A 17,723-nucleotide genomic window follows, 5' to 3' on the forward strand; every position below is an offset into this window, starting at 1 on the left:
GTCACGGTCACAAGGGGTTGCAGGGCCAGTTTGGGTGATGGGACTGAATATTCGTTATATAATTTCAAAATATAATTGCTCATATGAAAAACGTCTCAGTAAATTTCAAGCATGCATCTCGAGCCCCATAGATTGTTTACTACAGGACGTGATGACTCGGACTGAAGGGTGGGGTGGAAGAAAATTATGCAGTGACTAAAGCATAGAGTAGGGGTAGGGTAGTGATGCGCAGGAAAACGAAGCTGTGGGTGGTACAAAGCATAGAAAATGGCGTTCAATAATTGGGAATAACAGGGGGTACTGGTAGGGAGACAAGACCATTTCAACAGGGTGGGTAGTGTAAACTGGGGGGTGGGGAAGGCACATCTACATCTGTCAATCGGAGGAACAAGACAACGTTTCGACACTTTCTCTTCATAGTACTTTTTTTAGTCGCAGTAGCACTCAACAACCCAACCAATACTACCAGTAGGAGTACCCCTATCCCTCCTCCGATGTTCCCAAAATTGATTAAAGTTTTATGGTACCAAAGCAATGGTGACCTTACTACTATCTTTACAACAGAAACACACGTGTAGTAATCTTTTTTTTTTTTGAGGGGGGAAATGGCTTTGCCTGTGGGTGGGATTCCACGTCTTTCGTCTGGTGCCAGGGGTATAGTTTTTGCGGCTTCAATTGAACCCCCCTTGGGGACAGAAGGATGACCCCCTGTGACTCCCAAAGTTTTGAAATACTGCGATACAGGAGGGTGTAGGGTAACACCGGTACACCCCCCAACCCATCTCTAATTTCCAATCAAATACCTGTGCCTCTCGTACCAAATAGTGTGAGGTGCCCTATAGATTTTTTCATAAAAATTGGTACAATATTTGAGTTATCTTGATAAAATGTACCATGTTTCAAAACAAGAGGTATAGGCTTGTGATTATTTGATACAAATAAAAAAACATTTCGAAACTGGTGGTAATACGAAGAATAGAATATGATGGTACACTTTTGAAAACAAACAAATAGTTTTATTTTTGTGTACTGATTTTAAGACTCCAGTACCGGGTCGTTACGAAGTCTGTACAAATCTTAAAACGACTTTTGTTGTCCCGCGCTGCAGTAAAAATGGCGAAGGAGGAAGGGAGGAGAGGGAAGAATATGTTGAGGGAGAGTAATGTTGGGAGGACGGAGGGAGGAGGGAGAGTTTAGAATCAGGATATAATGATGCTGGTATCTACACGCCCTTTCGCGTGGCTGCATGCTAAGAATGTATGGCGTTTGTGCCTTTCAGTTCGAGGAAGACTCTTGCTCCCGTACAATGGCGGGTTGCTTGGCATAGACCATCGATGCGTTTTGCAAGTTGAGGGTAAAAATGATCTAGCAGGAAGCAGACACCTGATGTCTTAAAGCGCTTTGATCGGTGTGCTGCTGGGCGAGAGTCATTCCTTGTGCAGTACTTTTTGTTCGTGACGTGACTAGACCTGCCGTCGCAATGTTGCCTGTTGTTGACGATTTCATGCTGTGCAGAGCAAGCTGCTGCAATGTTCGTGCCAATGATTCCCAGGTAATGACAACTGCATGACTAAAACTAGAAAACTGAACTTCAGGACAGCGAGGTGTGATCGCCCAACACCGGAACTGCTGTTATCTTCGGAAGGACTACTTATCATTATTCAGCTCTCTGAAACTTGCCGAGAGGGCATATGAATCAGCAGCAGGGGGTACCAGGTCAAGGTGCAGGCAACATGCAATCAGGCCTTGCTATGCAGATGCAAGCGAATGTACAAACATCCCAAATGATGCAGCCAGGTATGAACGTCTCTGGGAATGTTGGATTGCAACAGCCTGGCATGTCAATGTCGAATTTTCCTGCTCAATCAGGCTTCGAACGACTTGGTTCTCTGGTCGGCAACATGCAGGATGGCTTCACTAGGACTGGAAGTTCCTTCAACTCAGGGTTCGACCGACTGGGATCCAGCTCGGGTACCTTCGACAGAGTCCCTTCTGCAGTGAACCCCAACAACTTTGAGAGATTATCATCAGCAGTCAATCAGAATCAGCCCATCGACCGGCTGACGTCGATACCGCAGAACACTTTTGAAAGAGTGGTGTCAACTTCACATCAAGGGCAGTTTGAGAGGATAGGATCAGCGTTTCCTAACTCTCAAGGCGGACAATTTTTCAACCCCGGCTTTGATCGCTTGGGATCCATATCTGGGTTTGACCGTCTTGGATCAATAAGCATACCAAATCAAAATCCTGTAGACAATCTCAATGTCAACAACATGAATGATCCCAATCAAATGGGAAAGGGAAATATCTTTCCCCTGCAGAACAATATGGGTGGCCAAGGACAATTCACCAGGACGCCTTCGATTGGAATACCAGGACAGTTTCCGACATGGCTCGGAAACTCAGGACCAGGAGCAAATGTTTCCTCCATCAAGCCTGGAGTGGGGAATTCCGCGGGTGGACCGGTGTGTCTGTTGACACAGTTCACCTCAGCAGTCTAATCCTTACCGGTTACAGATGTCCAACCCAACTGGTGCTGAGTGGGGAGCTTTGCAGCGGACGATGAGCAGTGGCAACAATGCTTTTGGTCGAACAGCATCGGTGAGCGTCTGCCTGTTGTGCTGTCAAGGTCGGGCAGCCGTGTAATGGTGGTTAACCAGAGTGGATTCATCATGCCTGGCGACTTTGGTCCAGACAAGTCTCTTGCACCGGTAAGGATCTGAAGCTGTCGTTGCCAGTGCTCTGACATTCTTTTTTAGTGGGATACGGGTATGGGCAATGATGGAATGTGGATGGGAGGGATTCAAAACTTTCAGTCGCACATGCCTCCGGTACTTTGCAGCAATATACATTCATGGCCTGGTTGTATGACGTTGGTTTTCGGGAAAAGGGCATGCAACAACCCTCCATGCATCATTTTCCACAGCAGGTGGTTGAGCTTTTGTGTAGTTGTAAATTCGACTGACGTCCTGAGCAGGGCATGCAGGACCCGCAGATGCAACAGATGCAGGTGGAGGGAGCAGATGTGCACGTGCTGTCAGAGACTGATAATTGTTGTTGGACAGGGAATGCAGAATCCTGGAAATCTTCAGGTTAGAAAGACCCAGATTCCATAAACATGAGCTGATCGAATGGGCAGGTTCCCTTTCAGAATCAAAGCATGCCATCGAATGGCTTGTACAACAACATGGGGGATAAGGTGATAAAACTGGAACTCAATCGCCCGGGATTCATTCAACGATTTACAGATGGGCATGCCAAATGATGATTTCGAAGATAGAAAAGGAAAGAAGGTGAGATGAGATCTAGTTTTGTTTTTTTCCTCGGGATACCTGAAGTGTGAATGTCAGGGACGTAAACGAGGCAAAGGTGGAAGGGATGACGATGACGATTCGGTTGGATAAGGACAAAGCTCTTTGCGGCAAGTAACATCTTGACCAGAATGGCATGCACAAGAGCCAGAAGATGCGTGGGGATTCGGACATGAACGATGGGGTCGGGGGAGACGTGAGTTGCTGTTCCCAAAGAACGTATGATGTGCTCTGACGCTGAGCCTCCAGGGATTTGAAAAGCACAATCAATTTCTATGGGCCAAACGCATGGGGCAGCAGAACGAGCCTCGTTGGGGGCTGTTCAAACAGGTTTCCTCGTCCTCGTATCCCCGGCATGTCGCTGAGCAGTAGGGGCGGCAGGGAGGGAGCGCAGGGCCAGCATTCTTGAAGCTGTTGGAGGATCTCGAGAAGGATGGAGTGATTGAGAGACACTTGGATGCGAGAGTGCCGGAGAATCTTGGAGGTCAAGATATGAAACCTCACGTGTGACTCGCTGAGAGAGATGCTAGGTGTGTGTGGATGGACGGTGAAGGAAGGGATGATGGACGAGTGGCAAAGGAGACGACAGGTCGAGGCGCTGCTCGCCAAGGCCAGTCACACTGACGTCCTTTCAGGCATGGTTCATGGAGGGCAAGGAAGGAAAAGAGTGAGTAGAGATTGTTTTCCCTTCGCCGCCTCACCTTGTCGTCAGGTACAAGCCGAACTCTCTCTATCAAATCATGAGGCGGCTGGGCTACTTTCCTACCATGAGGAGCAGGTGAGGACGATGTCTGTCGGCTTAGGAGGCAAATGACGTGGCTGTAGCCGAGCTGGCCATGGACACGACTTCGAGGGGAGCAGTGTTTTCCGATGGGACCCGGTGAGGTGGAGGAGCAGGGAGGAAGGAGGGAGTGACGTCGATGATAGGACCGTCGATATACGCAGAGACGGACAAAAGCAGGCGAAGGGAAGGGTCGCGTGATGGACTGAGACAGGAGCTGCTGCTGTAGATGGGGATGATTGATCTTGGAGAAGTTTTATATCCCTTGCTGTTTCACAGGGACTGGTCTGTGAATGCGCCATGTGTCGATATGTTGCATTTTAATGAGTTATCAAGATTGTAACCTAAAACTCCTCCTCCTCATCCTCCTCCTCCTCCTCCTCCTCCTCCTCCTCCTCCTCTCTCATCTTCCTGTCAACGCTGATCCTTCCCCACCTTCCTCCTCTGTCCCTTTCATGTTTCTGCTTCCTTCCCGCTTCCTCCTGCAATGCCCTTCCCCTCTTATCCGACTAGCTTGACACTCGGAACGGATCATCCTTCTTGAGGACCACCACCTGCTGCTTATGGGCGATGTACCCCTTCACCATCCCCTGGTGGATCAGGTTGGCCAGCATGCACTCCACCTGCTCCTCGTCATCGCCCAGCCATCACACTCCCTAGCACAGCACCTGCTGGGGGTCGGCCTCAGCCCCAGCAGCTTTGACGGCGCACACGAGGACGTCGAGCTTGATCTGAGGACCGCAAGTTGAGTTGAGACCCAGCAAGGGCCGAGCTGTGGAGCACCTGATTGTTGGCTGGCTTGACGACATGATAGGCCTTCTTGAAGAGGTTGCGATACCTGACAGGCGTCAACCCCAGCACAAGCGTGTCAACTTGACGACTTACACGCAAAGCTTCAGCTTGTGGAGGAGGATGTAGATCGCCTTCTGCACGAAGAAATCCTGCGAGGAGGAGAGTCAGCAGCTGCTCCCTCCCTTCGCCGCTCAATGCCACCTGATGCTCCTCCAAGGCCTCGTCGAAGAGCCGAACATCGCCATTGCGAAACGCCAGCACGAGCTTCTCGAACTGTTGCAACTTATACCTGTAGGGGCAGGTAAGGAGCATGCCGAGCTCTGGAGCGGGTCCCACTTGTCCAGCAAGGCCTTAGCTGGCAGCGCAGCTCTCCTGGTTGGGGAGGGACGACTCTGGTAGAGGATCAGGCGGACGGGGATGAGGTAACTGCGAGCATCCGGGTAAGGCAGTCACGAGGGCATGCTGAGGGAGAAGACCTCAGGATCAGCCTGCGGTTGGTCACGTGGTTGGCAGGGCAGTTGTTGAAGGCGAAAGAGAGGTCCTGCTGGAAGTCAGTCCGGGAGCCTCTCGACCCATCGGCAATCTCACGGTCTCAGCCTGGTCGAAGCGACTCTCCATCAACGCCATCCTCCCTTGGAAGAAATACCACGTTATCCTGCACATCTCATCGTCAGACCCCACCTGCCCCTGCCCCTCCTCTTCGCCCTCCTCGCTTGGTGCATCACCTGTCTGGCGTGGGATACTCGTCGAGGGACAGCATGGGAGGAAGCACAAGAGACTTAACGTGTTTGAGCGTGTTGAGCGCGAAGAACACCTCGGAAATCTGTCAGCTCGACTCCTCACACCAGCTGTCATAGCGCACCTTGTTGCATTGATTTGCCACAAACAAGGCTCCGTGAGTCCTCGACATGTCCCTGTCATTGTCTTCGTCCCGAAGCTCCTGTCCCACCACCATCACATGTCGGACCTCCACCTCTCAGCCAGCAGGACCTGGGCCAGGCTCTTCCTCATTATCCTCCCAGCTCCTGATCAACCAACGATGAGGAACATCCTCCCTCTCCTTCCTCTCCCTCCCTTCCCTCCCTCCCTCCCTCCCTCTCTCTCCTCCCTCTCTTCCCTCCATCCCTCTCTTCCCTCCCTCCCTCCCTCCCTTTCTCTCACCTTCCAGCTTGTTTGCTTCGGTAGCCTTGCCCTCCGATCTAAGTTGCTTGTCTGCCTGTCGGGGTCGTGTGTGAGAAATGAGAAAAGCAGCGAGGCGAGAAACAAGAGAGGAGGGGGGGTGGGAGGGGGAGGGAGGGAGAGCTTCTGCATCATCACAGCAGCTTTGGTAATGGCAGTTGTGGTGATGATGATGACATGTGGACCAGGAGGAGGAAGGGTAGGGAGGGTAGGGAGGGTAGGGAGGGGAGGGAGGGGAGCAGGAGCAGGAGCAGGAGCAGGAGCAGGAGCAGGAGCAGGAGCAGGAGGAGCAGGAGCAGGAGCAGGAGCAGGAGCAGGAGCAGGAGGAGCAGGAGCAGGAGCAGGAGCAGGAGCAGGAGGAGCAGGAGCAGGATGGGGGAGGTTACCTGATATCCAAGTCGTCGCAAATCGATCAGGAGAACCTTGAGCACTGGAAGCCACATGCGGTTGAAATTCTTGAACAGTCGCATGAAGGACTAGATAACAGTCAGTTAGCCAGCAGGCAAGTCAAGTCAAGTCAAGTCAAGTCAAGTCAAGTCAAGTCAAGTCAAGTCAAGTCAAGTCAAGTCGAGGCAATCAGATCGGCTCGCTCACCTCTACTGCTGCCTCTTGATGGGTGTATGCCTCCGCCAGGTTCCCGTCGCGCTTCCCTAGCGAGGCCTTCACAGCGTGGCAGACAACTTCTGCCCAATCCGCTTGCATCACCCGCTCGCACTCTCCGAGGACTCCCTGAGAGAACCAAGTCACTCACGTCGCGATTGGGAGTGTCTTCACCTGATAACTTCTCGTCGCCATGTACTGCACGAACTGCTGCTTGTTGGAATCCCTTGAGGTGAGGGCGAGGCGAGAAGCGACGGCAGTCGCATTGTTGGATCTGATCAGAGCGGCGATCTCTCGAGGATACCCTGACATGGTTCTGATACTACCTTGCTCGCTCCTCTTCTGAGGATACAGATGTGTTGGCTTTGCTCTCCTCTCCTCTCTGACTTGCTGAGATTCGAAGGCCTCACTGCGGTTCCCTCTTCTTCCTGCTATGTTCCCTTCCCCTCGTTCGCCTTTCTTTCTTCTCCCTTCAGCTCTCTTCCTCTCTTCCTCTCTTCCTCTCTTCCTCTCTTCCTCTCTTCCTCTCTTCCTTCTTCTTCTCTCTCCCACTCAGTATCTCCCTCCCTCACTCTTTCTCCCTCCTCCCCTCTTCTCTTCACAGAGCATGCGCTCTCAACTATGTATCATCCCCCTCGTACCCGCCCCCAGTCGGGCCCCCGGACAGGCCCCCGGATCCGACGGCCCGGCGGGCCCGGCGGGCCCGGCTGATTGACCGTACCCGGTGCGAGTCGGTCGGACCGCCGGGGCGTCCGATACGGTCCGGGGCGATCTGCAGTGCGGGCGGCCGAGTCCGTCGGAGCCCGACGCAGTGCCGACCTTCCGATCGACTCCCGACGCCCGCGGCTCAGGTCCGTACGGTCAGCGGACTGCGGCGCCCGGTACGGCCGTACCGCCCGGCCCCCCCGGCCCCCCCGGGGATCGGACGGGCGGCGGGCAAACGGAAGTTCGGCGCGAGGCTCGACTTTTGACCGTTACTGTTAGCCCCCGAGTCAGTTATTAAGACGTTACATCCCCTCAGCGGCCGTTACACATGGGTTAAAACGGCGCAGTCACACCTCTGACGTCTCCAATGCCAAAGAGGGGGTGGGGTAACTACCCCTACCCTACATCGGAAATACCCACGGTTCAAAATCAGGTCCGAAGTGTACGACTGATCGGTCAAGTACCCCACACTTGGATAACATTTGCCCGCTTTCATACTACCCCCACCCCCAAGGAGGACAAACCTTTCAAAATCACCGGGTACAATGAAAAAACTGAAAAAAAGAAAAAAATCTTTCAAATCATCAGAGGCCCTCGCTTTCCCACCCCACCCCACCCTTGTCCCTGAACACAACCCCACTCTGTTTCTGTTGCCACCCCCTTTTGAAAGATCACCCCACCTCATTCGAGCAGTACCCACGTCATTTCATTTGATTACCCCTTATTTATAGTCATATATTTTTCATTTTGTAGGGGTCATGACAGTACCTTGCACGCTGTCTATTCACCCCACCCCTTCTTTTCTTACTACCTCACCCTACTGATTTGAATGCTGTGGACCACCACCCCACATTTGCTTCTTGCCTTCGAGACCGCCAGGAATGTCGGACGGGGAGGCAGAGCTCATGGCCCGGGACGCGGTGGAGGCCGACGCGGAGATGCTGCCGAGTGTTGGGATGATGGAGAGCGATAACTACAGAGAGGCTCCTCTCTCCTCCTCCTCCTCCTCCTCCTCCCTCCTCTCGCAGTCCTTGGAGGAGCTAGAGGATGAGTTCAACCGGCATGAGGTAGAGATTACCTCCTCCCTGTTCCTCCACCTCCATGTGAAAATTTCCTTTGACGTCCAACTTCCCCTCTCGAGTCTGTCAAATCCTGCATCCTTGACTTCCTTTCCCTGTATTCTCTGCTCCCCTGCTCACGTTCCAACGTGGACTATAAGAAATTCTATCAGCAGCCCACCCGCTGTTTTATGAGAGTTCTGACCTGGATGCGTCAACCCGCAGCTCCTGCGCATCCCTGGACTTGTTGGCTCCCTCATCAACCTTGTGAAGAAGACGTCCGAGTCAGAGAGCTCCCTCACGCTGCAGCTCAACACCCAGGACGTGTCTGAGCCCGTGATGCAACAAATAAAGCTGATAGAGAATCAGTACGTGCTTCCTCACGCTTGAAGGTTTCATGCTGAGCTCTCTTACAGATTCAATTCCGAGAAGTGCAAAGTCGATCAGGTTCCCTCCCTCCCTCCCTCCCTCCCTCCCTCCCTCCCTCCCTCCCTCCCTTCTTCCCTCCTCCCAATGCTTCATGCCACCCGTCCCTCTCTCCCCTGCTCCCCTGTTTCACTGGACCCGGACACGATGCAGCTGAGTTTGTCCATCTGTTTTCAGGTCTGCGAAGACGTCTGCCAACGGATGCGAACCATCCTGAACTCGCAGAGGAAGACGAGGCATGTGTCAGAGCAGGTACCGCGATGCCTCACTTGCTCCATGAAGATCGATGACCCTCGGACCTCTCAGGAGGAGAACGTACATTGCCAGGCCATCCAGGCCAAGTTCCAGTCTGTGAGGCTTCTCCTGCGAGACAGGCATGCGGCGGCCCGGCACAAGAGACTCTGATCGTCTTCCCACAGGTACCAGGAGTACGTCAACGACTGTCTGAACCAGCTCAACCTCAACCCCGACGGGTCTGTCTCTCAAGTTCCTAGCGCAAGCCCGCACAAGCTCATCAAGTGAGATCTGTGCCAGCAGCTCTCGCGCTCCTGATCCCTGCTCGGCCCAGGCTCTCCGCTGGCAGTGCGGGCGAGTCAGGAAATGACAGTCAGCCGAGGAGGAAACGAGAAAATCTCCCGAAGCGCGCGATTGAGAAGCTGCTGGAGGTATGGAGGAGAGGGAGAGAGCTTTCTGTGTGCATCTGACCCTCCTTGCAAGTGGTTGAACCAGCATTGGGGGCATCCGTACCCTTCTGAGCAAGAGAAACAGGTTGGAACCATCTCTGCTTGTCCTCCTTGTGCCTCAACTTGCTGCAGACGCTGGCGGACGCGACTGGGCTGAATGTCATGCAAGTGAGCAACTGGTTCATCACTCACGAGTCCGTATCTGGAGGTGCGAACTCGCGTACATATCTCCTTGCTGCACACTTGTCCTGCCCTCCTCTACTCCTCTATCCCCTCCTCCTCCTCACCTGTCCTGCTCGCTCCCCTGGCCGACTCAATCTTCCTTCCCTTACTCTCTTTCACAGGCCCGAGATCCAGAAGCAAGCAGAAGCAGTGGTGTCGAAGCAGCAGAGCGCCTCTGCGGGCATGGGCTACGCGCTGCAGATACAGAAAGGTGACGTAGACGCGTCGACGGGGGGGGCTGCACTGACAGGGAAGCTGTAGGACTGAGAGGCTCCGTCCAGTTCCCTAGCGCCACGGACGCTCCTGGTGAGACTTCCAACGCCAGCTCGGAGGTCAGTCGCGCAATCTCCTGACATCCTTGCTGAGCCAGACTCGCAGGATGGTGGGCAGGTTGCGTCCAGGTCAGGGGAGGCTGAAAAACCTGCCAGGGATGGTGGAGAGGAGGTGAAAGCAGGAGCGGAGGCGGAGGAGAAGAAGGCAGAGGTCAAGGAAGCAAGTAGCAAGGAAGCAGATGCAGCGGGCAAGCAGGAGCAAGGGGCGAGTGATCGCAAGAAGGAGAGCAAAAGTGAGCAGAAGCACAAGTCGGACGAGCAGGGCAGGGGGAAGGCCAAGACACAGGAGGAAGCGCAGGAGGACGATCAGTCAGGGAAGAAGGCCGAGGAGAGTGGCCCCGCCCAGAACGGGAAAGAGGAGGCCGGGAAGAGCAAGACGCGGTCCAAGTCCGCAAGCAAGCAAGCAGAGCCAGCGGCCAGCCCAGTCGTCAAGTTGCGGCCAAGGCGCTCGGTGATGTCACAGGCGCCATCTGCTGTTACTCACGGCTGGACTTGCAGAAGGCTGAGAGCCACGAGGAGGAGGAGGAGGAGGAGGAGACGAAGCCTGCAGCCGCCAAGAAGGTTGCGAGGCTGCGGCAATGCGAACGCTGACGTGAGTTTGTGCAGCGGAAAAAGGAGGAGGAGGCGAAGGTGGAGCAGAAGGGGCAGGGGAAGGGCACTGGTGCTCGCAAGGGCAAGACAAGACGGAGCTAGAGGACGCGACTAGTCACGGGGCGTGATATGTACCATGTGATCAGAAGAGCAGGAAAGGTGTCGCCCCCATCCCCCTCCCCTCTCCCCCATTCCCCCGAAGAAAGAATGTTGTCAAGCAATGAGTTGCGAGATTGTTTATTATTTAAAAGATGATAACATACATGAACATGTCGGTACCTTCCCTCCCTAGCTCCCTGCCTGATCGCTCTTGAACTCCTGCACCGCTTCCTGCACCTGCGGATCTCGTCAGTCCTATCTCCTCCTCCGGCCCCCTCCTCCTGCCCCCATCCCCTCCGCCCGCCTCCTCCTTTCCTCCTCTGCCTCCTTCTGCCTCTTCCCCCGTCACTCACTATGAGCTTCTGCAGCTGCAAGTCTGCGTCCTTCGGGATGCGAATCTGCTCGATGGCAGCCAAGACCTGAAGTGCCGGGTGACGTCAGCAGGAGGAAAGACGAGCGAGGAGAGCGAGGGTAGGTAGGAGAGGAGGAGAGAGCAAGGGAGTAAGAGAGGACGGAGCAAACGAGCGACGTAGAATTTGGAAGGGGAGGAGTGGGATGGAGGAGGGAGGATGGAGGATGGAGGAGGGAGGAGGGAGGAGGGAGGAGGGAGGAGGGAGGAGGGAGGAGGGGAAGAAGAGAAGATATTTGGAGTACCTTCTGCTCCGAGGGGAGCTCATCAGCAATGTTGCCAAGGAGGATTTTCAGAACGTCGTCTGACTCCTTGGCCTTGAGGCTTTAGAGAAATCAGAAGCTGATGATGAGAGGAGGGGAGGAGACAAGAGGAGAGGAGAGGAGGGGAGAGGAGAGGAGGGGAGAGGAGAGGAGAGGAGAGGAGGGGAGATGAGAAGCAGGAACTGAGTTCATGATGACCTTGGGGACAAAAGTTTGAGCATCCCGACAGCAACTCTGTTGATTTCCGTGAGATAAAAGGCAGGCAGAGGAGAAGAATGAAGAGAGGAGGGGGGAAAGCAAAGGAGATCAGAGCAGAAGACAAGGAAGCGTCAGGGGAGCGAGGGGGCAGCAGGAAATGACAGTGCTGCGAGGAGGCGAAAGTGAAGAAGGAGAGGAGCAGAGGACCTGTACAAGAAGATTTCGCCCTGCGAGAAGTTTCAATGCCGAGAAAAAAGATGCAAGGGATGAGCATGCCGGGAGGAAGGCAGCAGAAAGAGTAAAGATAAGGAGGAGGATGGTGAGGAGGAGGAGGAGGAGGAGGAGGAGTGGCGGGGGGCGGGGGGCGGGGGAGGAGGAGGAGGAGGAGGAGGAGGAGGAGGACCTGAACGAGGTAGATGTCCCACACGCGAGCGCACAGGGGCACAGGGAGCTGCTTGGCGAAGAGAGTGACAAACCAGAGGCTAACGTAGAGATCGGATCGAATCTGAAGGAGCGTGAGGGACAGCCCGGGAGGCGGGGAGAACAAAATACTCACCTCGAGGGAGTCAAAGAACTTGTAGAGGTCGTGGAGGTTGAACTGTAAGGGGTAAGGAGGGAGGAGAGGCAAGGCAGGTCGACCTGGAAGATGCGATCGAAGATCTGCATGCGTTGGAGGAGTGAGTTGGAGTTGTTCCTGCAGGTAGAGCCGTGAGGAGCGGGTGGTGGTGAAGGACTAGGAGGAGAGTGAGCGGAAGTGACGCGGGGGAGGGGAGAGAGGGAGAGAGGGAGGGAGGGAGAGGAGAAGGAGGAGCAAGAGGGGAGCAGGAGCAGCAGAAGCAGCAGGAGGAGCAGGAGGAGGAGGGGAGAGATTTCTCACCGGTAGAAGCATTGAAAGAAGGGTCGGGAGATGAGATTTGCAAGACACGTGAAGGCGGCAAAATCGTCGTTACAGTGCAGGACAAAGATCGCCGCCTGAGCTGTGAGAGTGAGTGAAAGGCAAGAGGGTGGGGCAGAAGAAGAGGATGGCAACACGCGAGCACAAGGCGGAGGAGAGCGAATGCTGGCAGAGACGAGGAGGAGCACGACAGGAGAGGAGGGAGGGGAGGAGACGATCGATGTGGAGGATTGAGGGACCTGAAACGACATGCCTTGCACGTATCCAACATCCGGGCGGTAGTAACAGTAAGCTTCTGGAGTGAAATATCAGACACCGGAGACAACCATGAGAAGGGGAGAACGAAAGATAGGTGAAGCCAAGACAGTTTGAAGAAAGAAAGGGGAAAGAAAAGGAAGAGGTGGGAGGCAGAGAAGTGAAGGAAAGAAGGAGATGAGTAGAGAAGGACGGAGAAGCGAGGGGAAAACAAACGAAAGGAAAGAAGGGGATAGGAAGGACGGAAAAGGAGAGGGAGCGAAGGGAAGAGAAGGGGGAAGGAGGGACGGGAAGTGAAGGAGGGGGGGTCACCTAGGACGTCGCGCAGCTCATCGTAGAAAGGACCTGAAGGGTCAAAGAGCCCCAGGTGCGAGAGAGTCCTTGACAGGTCCGTCTGTTGACTCACGTCAACGTCACGAGTCAAGGAGGTGGCGGGTCAACCTGTACAAGCTTCGCGCTGTCCTCCCGGCCCAGGAATATCCCCCCTGCCATAAGCAGGCGTGAGAGGAGCAGAGGACGGGCCCTAGAGGATAGGATGGGTGGGGGGAAGGGGGGCAAGGCGGAGGAGGATGGTGGGAGACTGTAGGATGCAGCAAGGGACTAGGGCAGAAGATCAGCGGCGTCCACGGATCGTGCAGGGAGCTGCAAGGAAGCAGCTGGGCATTCGGCCGTTACCTTCCTTCCTCAATGTCCGCGCCTGCCGTGAGGTGAGGGAACAGGGCGACGAGTCTCCTCACCGTACCTTGAGCTTGAGGATTGAGTAGAGGTCGCGATTCAAGTTGAGATTGTTGCCAATGGAGAGGGGCCAGATGTAACTGCGAGCGAAGGCACTGATGCCATCATGCACCAGGAGCGCGAGGGCCTGGGGGGAGGGAGATGACAAGAGTTGACATGAAGCTCCTCCTCCTCCTCCTCCCTCTCACCTGACGCTTCCTTGGGCTCTTGCTCACATCCCCTCCTGTTTGCTCCCACTGTGGCAACTGGGGACAGAGGGTTCAGGGAGTGCATCAACTAGTCTTCCCCCTCCTCCTCCTCTTCCTTCCCTCCTCTCTTCTCTTACCATCTCATGCAGCCAGTATGCACATCCTCGCCAGAGAGAGGGGTCCGGCCTCCGCGGCAGATCGTCTTGAGAAGCACCATGCGCAGGCCTGTCAGGGGAGGAGAACGAGGAGGGATGGCTGCCGCTTGCTTCACTCGCGTGACCCTTGATGCCTTCGGAGTGACGGGGATGGGGCTGCTGGTAATCACGCGGCCTAGGAAAGCAGACAGCATCTATCTCGTCCCTCTCCTCCTCCCTCGAGTCGAATTGAGCTCGAGGGGACAAGAAACTCGCTCTCTGCACAAGCAACGAAGGAGTTACTCGATATATATAAACATCAACCGTTATCTGCTGACCGGCAGAACGTCCCGAGCATAGGAATCGATCTTGACGCTCCTCTGATAGACCTGCCTTGACCTTTCATCGCCTTCACTCTCACCGTTCCTATCATGAGTGGTTTCCATCATGACGTTGGCAGTTTTTGAGGGCGTTGTGAAGTAGCGGATGAGATCAGGATGGAAGATATGATCGACCCTGACCTCTACCCCTGTCTTCACTGAGTTCCGAGGAGTGTTCTCTCCGAAGAGCGAAGAGAAGAAGTTCCCTGGCGCCTGCGAGGCAATCTTCTCGAGCATCGACTTCTGGCTCGGATCAGGCTTGTGGAGCATGTCCAGCGAGATCGGCCGGTTGTTGTAGCGGAGGTTGTTCATCTCGAAGAAAGCACGGAAACAAGGCAAGACTGTCACTCCCGGGATCGCCATCAGCTGATCGAGGTACGCCTGAAGGTCCTGCAGCCTGCGCTCCACAACATCACTGAAACTAGCAGTCTTGTTGAACTTGAGCGAAAAGATGCGCGGCGGCAGGAAGGGGACGTCAGCATTCACAAAACCACGGAAGGATCGCTGGAGACGGATGTGAAACATTCGAAACTGATTGTACCGTCGCTCGATGGACCAGGACAGTGCAGCATACCTTACAAGCACGCGGTAGAAACGAACTCCTTCGCGGACTTTGACCAGGTCGATGGTGGCATTCATCATGCCAGGGGTCTCGCTGGAGTTTTCTCTATGATAAAATATCGGGATGTTCTTTGCTACCGAAGGAGGGAGGCTCTCCATGTGCTCCCCATCGCACGTCACCAGCCCGGAAGCATGCATCATCTGCAGCTCCGACACCAAGTCAAGTTTCTCGCGCGATTCGCTGTGCGATGAGTCCGACAGAGGTTGGGATGGAGAAATCTCCTTGTCCTCACTGAGAGAAAAACTGACCGAAGACCGTTCCAGTTCTTCTCCTTCGTCCAGAGTTCTTCCAGGCGCCAACGACGCTTGAACGAGGGTCACTCCCCATCCGCACGATACCTGCTTCACTATCTTGCCTTGCAAGGCTGAGACCACCTGAAAGCTCATCAGGTGCTGAACAGATGCATAGTCCTCCCAGGGAGCAAACCTTGGCACAAAGAATGCTGCTGCGATTCCCATGGCCGAGTTGACCCCAGTCACCCCTTCCCCATGTGAGCAAAGTCCCGTCATTTGTAACGGCAGCCGTGTGCGCCCCTGCCGGAGATCTCAGTCGACTTGACTTCCGTGCACTCAGTCCAGCAGGCTGGAGGCACAGACCTCCGCAAGATACTTCAACGATGTGAAGGTTTGCATCGGCCATGGACTTCACGAGGACGGGTTCCAAGTGCGATTCTGCTAGCACCGTTACTCAGCCGTCAACGTCAGCCTCGGATTTACCTGTGGAACCGACTCCAAGTTGGCCGTGCTCGCCCAAACCCCAGGTCCAGACCGTTCCATTCTCACAACAGACAGCGGAGTGATCGTATGACCCGCTAGCCATCATCGCTTTCATCCTGATTCTGTAAAGGCGATCGACGAATCTCGGCCTCCAGACATCCAGGACGTTGCCATGCCCCAGCCTTCCCGCGTTTCCACATCCCCACGTAAAAAGCTTCAAGTGAAACAGATCAGAAGAAGAGAAGATCAAAACCAACAACAAAGATCGGGTCTACCTTGCCATCGTCGTCGATCGCCATCGAATGCGTCCACCCCGCAGCGATGAAGGTGATCCTCTTACTTTCAAGGGAGGCGATGGGCTGAGGAAGCGAATAATTTCGACAGTTGCCGTGCCCAAGACGCCCGTTCGCGCCATCTCCGAATGAGAAGACCTTTCCCTCTTTAGACAGCAGCAGAGTGTGCATCCCCCCGCAGGACGCAGAGACGACGAAGACGTTTGGCAGGTGCAGCTCTGATGGCAGAGACCAGAGCCTCGAATACTGCTTCCATGAAGATACAAGGTGTCAGAAACACGACAAGGATCCAACTTCAGGCAGCATCCACCTGTACATTCCCTCCTAACGTCGCTTGACCTCTTGAGGCGGGTGGCAAGCTGGCTTCAGGCTGCTGTACACCAAGCTGCCCTTTGAGATTGCATCCGAACGCCAGAGCAATCCCTTCCGCGCATACCACAACTGTGTGCGCTCCTCCACAGGAAACTAGGTGGGCACGATTCCCGCAGTAAGCCTTGATAATGGAGAGTGCCCGCAAGACCCTGGAGGGAGGGAGGAAGAATCAGCAACCTCAACCGACATCCTCTCATGACTAGTGACTTCACCTCGGACGGGGAGTGGGGGAAGTGACCGACGTGTTGGTGGGATCGACGAACCTCCCGCTGATATCCAGAGAGTCTACGATCAGCCCGAGCCCCATCTCCTCAAACCTCGTCGCCAGCTGGTTCTTCCCTTTGTGGCTCCCCAGCTCTACGTCCCTGCCTAGCTGACCGAAGAAATTGGCACCCCAGGTGTAGACGTCCCCGAGGCCCGACACCAGCGCGGCGTGATACGGCCCAGCTGCAAGATGCGCCATGTTGAGATGCGAGACCTGCGGCAATGATCAGGCGCTCACGGGAGGATGGGTGCTGGCAGCACCGACTGGACTTCACGCGGAGTTAGCTCCTCGTCCTGCCCACGACCCTCGGAGTCTCCCAACCTCCCCATGATCCACATGGAGCAATCGTTGGGATCCCGCACCGTGTTCTTGTGGGCGATCGTCACCATCAGCTGCCTCTTCGCCTGTCGGGCCTCGCTCCCCTCTGACGCTTGCATGATCCTCAAAGTTCAGATCCTCTTGTCGATCGGACTACACTCATCGTCTTCCCCAGATCACTCAGTGCTGTCATGGGAAGCACGTGTGTTCCATGCTGTCGCTCCCAGCCGGGCAGGCATGGCGGGAATCCTTGTGTGTTGCCTCATTTGCAAGAACGTGGAGCAGCAGCGAGGTTAGCTCTTATCGAAACTTCGATGCATTGCAGAAGCTCTGCTCTCCTGCCATCGCCGACCTCGCAGGCCGCCCATCCCTCGCCTTTATCGCCATTCCACATGCCACTCGCACTACAGTCGCTAGGGAGGAAAAAGAATTGTAAATCCTAAAACAAGATATTATAAAAAGCAAACATAACTTTTAATTCACTCTTATTTGTACTCAATTGGCAATCGATCATCGTATTACTACCAAGATGTCAGATAAAATGATATTTTGGTACTGATTTGTTGTACTCAACCAATCCCTTGTACTGCAATTCAAACCTGATCTCGTACTGTATTTATTAACATTTTAGTCTATGATCTCAATAAGGGGTCGTAAGCTGTGCTACCAAGAGAAGCTCTTTAAAATGATTGTTTTAGCTATGTTGAGTGATTCTTGTCCCAGTGCCGCACGCAGGGCCCGCCGACTCCGAACTCCGACGGCCCCGACGGCCCGGGTACTCCCAGGAACGGTTACGCTAGATATAGATGTAACGGAAATCTCGCAGAAGGGCCAGAAGGGAAGCTTGAAAGAGGGGGTAGGGGTGAAGGTGTTGCTCTCCAACTCCCAAGGGGGTGGTTCA

General features: G+C 54.5%; 4 protein-coding genes across 4 annotated transcripts; 2 read left to right on the top strand and 2 right to left on the bottom strand.

The window, feature by feature from the left end:
• Window positions 1-1,751: 1,751 nt before the first annotated feature.
• On the top strand, window positions 1,752-4,448 carry GUITHDRAFT_162690 (hypothetical protein; the record flags this gene model as incomplete). Its single annotated transcript, XM_005834239.1, has 18 exons — window positions 1,752-2,465; window positions 2,518-2,601; window positions 2,661-2,711; window positions 2,760-2,831; window positions 2,891-2,929; window positions 2,978-3,010; window positions 3,066-3,092; window positions 3,140-3,199; window positions 3,249-3,293; window positions 3,351-3,395; window positions 3,442-3,507; window positions 3,561-3,641; window positions 3,693-3,795; window positions 3,842-3,900; window positions 3,947-3,978; window positions 4,024-4,089; window positions 4,137-4,191; window positions 4,239-4,448. The coding sequence occupies 18 exons, from the start codon at window positions 1,752-1,754 to the stop codon at window positions 4,299-4,301; spliced, it is 1,695 nt and encodes a 564-aa protein (XP_005834296.1). The 3' UTR covers window positions 4,302-4,448.
• A 153-nt stretch (window positions 4,449-4,601) lies between these two features.
• GUITHDRAFT_137501 (hypothetical protein) lies at window positions 4,602-6,975 on the bottom strand (the record flags this gene model as incomplete). Its single annotated transcript, XM_005834240.1, has 14 exons — window positions 4,602-4,715; window positions 4,761-4,823; window positions 4,876-4,930; window positions 4,978-5,033; window positions 5,086-5,173; window positions 5,361-5,425; window positions 5,473-5,539; window positions 5,610-5,707; window positions 5,747-5,824; window positions 5,875-5,909; window positions 6,046-6,100; window positions 6,450-6,539; window positions 6,658-6,792; window positions 6,838-6,975. The coding sequence occupies 14 exons, from the start codon at window positions 6,973-6,975 to the stop codon at window positions 4,602-4,604; spliced, it is 1,137 nt and encodes a 378-aa protein (XP_005834297.1).
• Window positions 6,976-8,249: 1,274 nt separating this feature from the next.
• On the top strand, window positions 8,250-10,782 carry GUITHDRAFT_137502 (hypothetical protein; the record flags this gene model as incomplete). Its single annotated transcript, XM_005834241.1, has 13 exons — window positions 8,250-8,435; window positions 8,652-8,794; window positions 8,843-8,873; window positions 9,030-9,104; window positions 9,159-9,199; window positions 9,272-9,370; window positions 9,421-9,517; window positions 9,570-9,620; window positions 9,668-9,714; window positions 9,880-9,968; window positions 10,019-10,089; window positions 10,136-10,681; window positions 10,705-10,782. The coding sequence occupies 13 exons, from the start codon at window positions 8,250-8,252 to the stop codon at window positions 10,780-10,782; spliced, it is 1,554 nt and encodes a 517-aa protein (XP_005834298.1).
• A 4,526-nt stretch (window positions 10,783-15,308) lies between these two features.
• On the bottom strand, window positions 15,309-16,684 carry GUITHDRAFT_42892 (hypothetical protein; the record flags this gene model as incomplete). The annotated part of the gene is made up of 5 exons (XM_005834242.1): window positions 15,309-15,391; window positions 15,455-15,529; window positions 15,575-15,788; window positions 15,850-16,113; window positions 16,601-16,684. Coding segments are annotated over 5 exons (720 nt in total), but the record flags the coding sequence as incomplete, so codon positions are not given.
• Window positions 16,685-17,723: the final 1,039 nt, after the last annotated feature.

The sequence above is a fragment of the Guillardia theta genome (genome assembly GCF_000315625.1).
Source record: "Guillardia theta CCMP2712 unplaced genomic scaffold GUITHscaffold_26, whole genome shotgun sequence".
Classification (NCBI taxonomy): Eukaryota; class Cryptophyceae; order Pyrenomonadales; family Geminigeraceae; genus Guillardia; species Guillardia theta.